This window comes from Arachis stenosperma, chromosome 9, assembly GCF_014773155.1.
Source record: "Arachis stenosperma cultivar V10309 chromosome 9, arast.V10309.gnm1.PFL2, whole genome shotgun sequence".
Classification (NCBI taxonomy): domain Eukaryota; kingdom Viridiplantae; phylum Streptophyta; class Magnoliopsida; order Fabales; family Fabaceae; genus Arachis; species Arachis stenosperma.
In genome coordinates this window covers 30782110-30789336 of record NC_080385.1, presented here as the reverse complement: position 1 = coordinate 30789336, position 7227 = coordinate 30782110, and the positions used below count along the sequence as shown (strand labels likewise).

Below are 7227 nucleotides of genomic sequence, written 5' to 3'. Positions count from 1 at the left end.
ATTCTTTTAGGAAATTATTTATTTGTATATATTTAAAAAACAATGATATATCTTTTATTTATGACATTTAAAAGATAATAAAAAAAGATAAATTCAAAAAAATATTATTATTAACAAAAATAATACGTTAAAATTCTAAAATACAATTGGGATTACTTTTTTATTAGAAAAATAATTTAAATACATTAGTATATTATAATTTGGTGGAAACTCAGGTGCAGTCGAGTTTACGTGAAGTTGATAACTAAAAGCCGTTAGATGATTTGACTGATTTGACTAAATTTTCATCTAACGACTCTCAGCTATCAACTTCATATGAAGTCGATTGCATCTGAGTTTTCACCTTATAAGTTATATATAATATAGATAAGGGTATTAATGTAATTTCACTTAATTATGATTTTCTCTCCTTATTTTTCTTTTTATCCAAACAAAAGATTTTTTTTACTTTCTTTCCATCTATTTTCTCTTCATCCAAACAATATAAAAAAAAATTAACTTTTCTTTCTATTTTCTTTCTTCTCATTTTCTTTCCTCCCATTTTCTTTTCTCTCATTTTTTATCTTGCATCCAAACAAAGTGTTAATGTGTACATCCATGTTATTATAAGAAGAGACTTTATTATATTCATATTCATGAATTACAACATTCTTACTTCACAATGACAATTATTTATTTATTTTTATTATATTTCTTTTTTAAACTATTTTTAGTATTTTATAGTGATAAGTTAATATAGAGAAAGAATCGTTCTTTTTGTATAATATATATACATCACCTTCCTAACTTCTACATAAAAAAAAGTTTTGAATTTTTTTAAATTTCTGATATTTTAAAAAGACAATATATATTTGAATTTTTACTCCTTTAAATATTAGGAAGATGAATTTTGTTTTGAAAAAAATAACCAAACATTAAATTTGGAATACATATTATGAAATTCAATAATTTTTCAACAAAGTCCACCAAAATTTATCGTTTGATTATTTTTGTGCAAAACAGAACTGTTCCATAAATACATAAATACATAATTTCATTTTTTTTTTCATGAGTAGTTTTATCAACCGTTTACAACTTTTAGAAGTACAAATGATTATTTTTCATATATATCAAAGACAAATGGCCATTGTGAAGCAATTGTGCAGGTTGGTATGATAACTATTATTTAACGAGTATAAAACAAAAAGAGAAAACAGAGATAAGTAGAAACCACCAGATAGCGCGTCACTATTTGTCTGCTAGATTAACGAAGGAACAATGCAATTACATTTATGAATTTGAATACACCCAATACAGCAATGATAGACAACCATGGTGACCAAGTCCAATGTCGTTCCACCACGGATTACCAACACAAAGGAAAAGGAGGTGGAAAAATAAACAGATGCAGAGATATAATAAGGCCATCAAAACTTCCCAACTACCACGCTACAACCATAACTAAACTAGCCAACAACCCATCGCTGTCTCAACAAATACATCATTAAGATAATTGCAGACATTTTTTGTCTTCTATTGCATGTTGCAATCAGCTTTTGATACACGAAACAGGGCATTGTGAATACCCCCGTTGAGGGTTGGGTAACATATATAAGTACTAGACATATATCTCTACTTTTACATGGCAACCAACAACACAGGTAGCAACAAATATCACATTATAAATAGAGGAAAGGCGAGGTATTCATATTGAAACAACACTTAGAGTTTTGTTACATTTTCATGACATCATATCACAAGCCAAGAAACGGGCACTGCTTCCTTGCGTGCTCGGGTACTAATTTCACCAAGGTTTCAACGGGAACTCCCTTCAGTTCTGGTAATGTGATAGTAACATCAGAAAATGTCAGACAGAAGATATATTAATGACAATGAAAAGGCTGTCACATATACACAAACAAAATAGCCATACCATGAGATTTGAAATTAAATAGTGGTGGAAGGAAGCGGCCATTTGGCAAGCGAGTGTTTGGGTCACGAAGCTCATCAAAGAAAGGATGAGTCAAGGCATCTAACTGCACCAGATTGAAGAGGAAAAAGAAAAAGCACACAAATTATATAAAAACTTGGAAGATGAAAAAAGCTGCTGTATCATTAGTGGCTAGAAACCATAAATATGCCCAACAAACTTGCAGAATCATATACTTACTGCTTTGCACCGTAGGTTAGGGGAGTATTGAAGTAGTCTTGACACCAAATCAACAGCTTCCGGTGGCATGCGCTTATGGAAGATCTAGTAAAAGAAAATTAACAAATATATCTTAGTAAAGTACGCTCAATGAGGCTTAAATGTCTTGTGACCTTATGAATGAAACACAAAAGAAGATTTAAGATCAATAATTGTTTGATACCTTGTGCCATGGATGTGCTTTAATCTGCGGGAATTTAAATTCTGTATAGTTAGGGTTCATGCATTTAATTTCCTCCCTTGTTGGAGTGCCGAGAACCTATCAAAACCAACCACAGATGGATCATTCATATGTTAACAATACCAGCACTGCATAAATTAGCAAGGGCACTTATCCAGGTTTTCAAATCATCAAATATGCCAATTCGGTCTTAAAATGCTAAAGCAAAAGACAATGCAAATAAGGCTTGGTTTGGTAAAGCTTTTACTTTTTGAAAGTAGCTTATCAAAACTAGCTTTTGAAAGATGGCTTTTTAAAAGGTATAGCATCTATATTTGGTAAATTAAAAATGGTTTTCAATAATAAGCACAACCAATAACAATTGTGTTTGATAAAATAGTTTTTAAAATTTAAAACACCATAATAGATATAAATATAAGAATAAATTTGGATATTTATTAATATACGATGTTATATTAGACTTTTTAATTTTAATAAATACAAATCAACTCTGAGAAACTCTTCCTTAGGTGCTTCCAAAGGCACCCCTAATTTTTAAAGTTGCTAGCACAAATACATGGTCTTTTCTTATTTACCAAACACGAGGAGGTACTGGTGCACCTTTTCAAAAACTTTTACCAAACCAAGCCTAAGTAGAGCAACGATGAAAAAAGTTTACTTATCACAAAAAGATTACCTTGATTATCTCAACAAGCTGATCAACACCACTCTCACCAGGGAATAAAGGCTGGGAAAAGCAAAAAGAAAATCAATTAAATAACCAAACAAAAAAAAAAATAAAAGAGCTCATATCAGCAGTCACCAACCTGTCCAAGCAATAACTCAGCTAAAACACAACCAACAGACCAAACATCAATAGCTGTAGTATATTCAGTAGCTCCAAAGATGAGCTCAGGTGCTCTATAATATCTGGAGCATATATAAGATATATTTGGTTCGCCTTTTACCTGTCAAAGGTCAGATTACAGTAAGATAGGGATAATAAAAAGTAAAAGAGAATGGTCAAAGAGGAAAGAATTAAAGCACAGACGTATATAACATACCAATACTTTCGCACTTCCAAAGTCACAGAGTTTAACTTGATGGGTGTGAGGGTTGACCTGCAAAGATGAATGCTGAATTAGTATCTCTACCAAACCATCCTGACACCAGAGTTGGGTTTGAATTGATAGTTTCCTATCTTTAAGCCACTAAAACACAATCTTAGATATGAAATATGAGAACAACTAAGCCTTGTGACAGTTCATGTGTCCAAGTCATATTGCTCTATTATAAATCATATTCACTTTTGATGTTTAGACCATTAATATTGAAACATGAGATGAATATGATTTAAAAATTGAAAAAAAAAAAAGATAGCGGATGTATTCACACATATATAAAAGGCATACCAATAGATTTTGAGGCTTGATATCACGATGGCAAACTCCAATACAACGATGAATATAAGACAATGCCCTAAAGATCTGCAGCATATCACACAAATTGTCACAACACCAACAAGGCAATGGCTGAACATATTAAGGGCAACAAAACATACCTGGTACGTGTATAGCTTCACATATATAAGTGGCATCCTTTGGTTCAACTTGTTGTAATGTTTGATAACACGATTAACTGTTTCAGGAACATACTCAAGAACCAAATTAAGGTATAGTTCATCTTTTTCAGTGGTTGAAAAGAAACAATGCTTCAAAGAGACAACATTTGGATGGTCAAGAAGGCGCATTGTTTGCAGTTCCCGATTCTTGTACCTCTTGTCTTGAAGAACCTTTTTGATAGCCACAGTTTCACCTGTCTCCAAGCATTTAGCCTACATTCATAGTATGATACTCAATATCAGTACTAAAAGGCAACACATATCACAATGTTGAAAAATGATAAAACAAGACATATCATCCACCAAACGAGAATTCTTACCTGGAAGACAACTCCGAACGATCCATGCCCTACAACACGCTCTGCCATATAGCTTATAGTCTGAAATATAAAGAAATGTATAAGATTATTGTACACTATTAAAAATCAGAAAATACAGGGTAAACCACACATATGGCATCACCCGATATAAACATCTCATAAGGCTTCATCCACAAGTAGCCAACTGGTGAAGATACTTCCCAATCACAAGACAGAACACAGACATGTTGAACACACCAAGCAAAATGTTGCTCATTGTACACTACCAAAATCTTCAGACCGAAAAGAACTTGTTTAAGGATAAATGCAATTTAATCTCACTTCAAATCTCAAAATTCAGCATTCAAAATCACAAGTCAAAACAGATGTAGGAGTGGAATTTGGGGAGAAAAAAGACAATTACAGACAACCATATCATCATGAAGAATTGATAATCCACCGTCATCGCGCACCACAATATAAGCACAGCATGTTAAAATCATTTCAAACCACATTTGACAGTCAGGGAATCAAAGTGAAGAAGGTATATATACCTGCTTTGGCTGACCATTTCTACCACCAATGGTAGTCACAATGATATGCCCCGTCTCTGTTCCATTCCCATTGACAACTGTGGCTTCCATTTCCTACAGGATTAAGCAAGTTTTAACAAGGTTACCTAACTTAAACATTACAATCAAACCTGCACTAAAAAATATACAGCTATTGTATAATAAAAGAAAAAGGTGACATACTCTATCATCCCTAATCTTCATATCATTCATTTCCTCTGGTAATCTATCAACACCAGCTGCGGCATGACCACTGGGTTCTCTCAAACCAGAAGTTGGTGCAACACCAACAGATGCCATCTTCACTGAAATCCGTTTCTCTTTTTAGCAGCTCACAAAACTACTCGCATAATAATATTTTACCTGCCCCAAGAAATCAATTACATTAGCATCATACCAGAAAAAAGATTCTTTTTCGTGTATATATAAACAAAAAAAAAATAAACAATAATGGAAAGCAATTCTGCAGTTGATGGATAGACGTGGAAACGGAATCTCAAATTTAAAGGTTACATCTTTTACAGAGTCAAACAAGCAGGAAAATTAAAATTAGAAAATTAAAAAGAGCATATTTAATAATAACAACAATAAATAAATACAAAACCTAAAAGCTCGTTTTGGGTAAAAAATGAACAATAAAAAACAAAAATTTGATGAGCCATCAATCACGCAGAACTCCACACAATACAAACGGAAAGTTCACCGTTGAGATCACATACCTCGCCAGAAAAAAAAAATAAAAAATAAAAGAAAATCAAATCCCTAACTGAAGATCCCCGTAACAGAAAGCGAAACAGCCCGATCCGAACACATAGAACAAAATTAATGTGCAAAACAAACATAGTAAAACCCCAGCATACGTGGAAACTCCAGCATACGTGGTTACATCGATGAGAAAGCGAACCACGGAAATTTTGGTGGTGTAAAAAAAATTTAAAATAAAAAAGCTACGGCATAAATATATACACAAAAACATGGGGAGAGAGAAAAAGAGAGATAGAAGATATACACTCTTCGGAATGGAAAAAAATGGAGGAAGAGGAAAACGAAGCTTGGAAAGGATCAAAAGAAATCCATAAGGTGGTGGTGATTTGGGGATTGGCTTCCCTTTTCTTTTTCTTTTTTTTTTTTCGTATTTTGTGTGAGGAAACAGTTTCTGCCTTTTTGTGTGGTGTGCTAGAATGCGCTGGTGACAGTCAAAGAACAAAACCAGTCATATTTATTTTATTTATTATATTTTTATTTATTTTTTAGTAGTATTAATTTTTGGGGAGGGTGGTGGAAATTTAAAAAAGGAAAAATCTGTGTGTATGTGTGTACTGTATCAGGCCTGGTTTGGTCTTTCTCTTTCTTACTCTTTTGACCGTTCAAAGTTCCAAAGTTCAAACTTCAAAGTCACTTCTATATATGTAACTAAATTGGTAGGGGAAAAAGAATAGGTAATAACAATCCAAAATGGATATTACAAGAAAGGGTCCACATGAGGCTGGGATTAACCGAGTTTGATTAAATTCGAATTAATTTGAGTATTTTATCGGGGATTTTTTTTAAATAAATAAAATAATATTTTATTCATTAAAATATATAATTTTTAGTATTTTTACGAAAATCAATAATATCTTTTATCACATTTACAAGTATAAACAAAATAAAAATCATATATCTCGTTTATAATGTTTATATTGTAAACAAGATAAGACACAAAAAGAATGACATGTATATTTTGTTTACAGTGTAAACGAGATACGTATATTTTTATTTTATTTACACTGTAAACGAAATAGTAAAGAGTTATGATGTTTACCGTATAAATGAGATAGGTTACGACAAAGATGGTTGGAGTTGAGTTTCAATTTAAAAAAATGTATCCAGATCTAATAGAATGTTCTAAGCAAGTTGATAGAATTCATCAGTTGTGTAATGAGTTGGTAATGAATACAATCAAAAAATGAGTTCGGATGTATCACATATTGGTACAAAAGAAGTTGATGAAAGTGAAAATGTAAGCCTATTTAAAAGTGATGATTATATGATGTATCTTAAAGAAAAAAAAAGACAAGGAATTCATGTGTGAATGTTGAGTTTGATCATTATCTTGAAGAAGAAATTCATCCTCCAAATGATCTTAACTTTAATATTTTGAAATTGTAGAAGAACAATCAGATGAAATTTAAAGTTTTTGCAAAAATAGCCAAGAATATATATGCTATTTCAGTGTTCACTGTTGCTTCTGAATCTATTTTTAGTAAAAGTGATTGTATAATTTCTTCTCATTGCAAATAGTTCAAAGAAAACATAACTACAACTTTGATTTATGGTCAAAGTTTCACAGCCTTAAGGAATAAAGATGATATATTACTTAATATTCATTTATGTTAACTTTGTAT

At 31.7% G+C, this 7227-nt stretch overlaps 1 protein-coding gene across 2 annotated transcripts; it reads right to left on the bottom strand.

Moving 5' to 3' along the window:
• Positions 1–1201: 1201 nt before the first annotated feature.
• On the bottom strand, positions 1202–6071 carry LOC130948514 (glycogen synthase kinase-3 homolog MsK-1). 2 transcript variants are annotated; one of them, XM_057877262.1, is made up of 13 exons: positions 5850–6071; positions 5024–5203; positions 4823–4915; positions 4290–4349; positions 3910–4182; positions 3761–3835; positions 3413–3469; positions 3176–3316; positions 3046–3096; positions 2352–2447; positions 2150–2233; positions 1913–2015; positions 1202–1816 (listed from the first exon to the last, which is right to left on the bottom strand). In XM_057877262.1, exons 2-13 carry the CDS (start codon positions 5138–5140, stop codon positions 1734–1736), a joined length of 1233 nt encoding a protein of 410 aa, XP_057733245.1. In that variant the 5' UTR covers positions 5141–5203; positions 5850–6071; the 3' UTR covers positions 1202–1733. The 2 variants fall into 2 exon arrangements, with proteins under 2 accessions (XP_057733245.1, XP_057733246.1); XM_057877263.1 differs by lacking the exon at positions 5850–6071 and adding an exon at positions 5560–5782.
• Between the last annotated feature and the right edge of the window lie 1156 nt (positions 6072–7227).

What these genes read in the sequence shown, in the direction of transcription:
- LOC130948514 (XM_057877262.1), bottom strand. Translation starts at nt 5,140, where the DNA reads ATGGCATCTGTTGGTGTTGCACCAACTTCTGGTTTGAGAGAACCCAGT. An exon ending in GAAATGGTCAGCCAAAGCAG is followed by an intron (nt 4,350 to 4,822) that starts GTATATATACCT and finishes TTTATATTTCAG; the next exon opens with ACTATAAGCTATATGGCAGA. An exon ending in TCAAGCCTCAAAATCTATTG is followed by an intron (nt 3,470 to 3,760) that starts GTATGCCTTTTA and finishes TCATCTTTGCAG; the next exon opens with GTCAACCCTCACACCCATCA.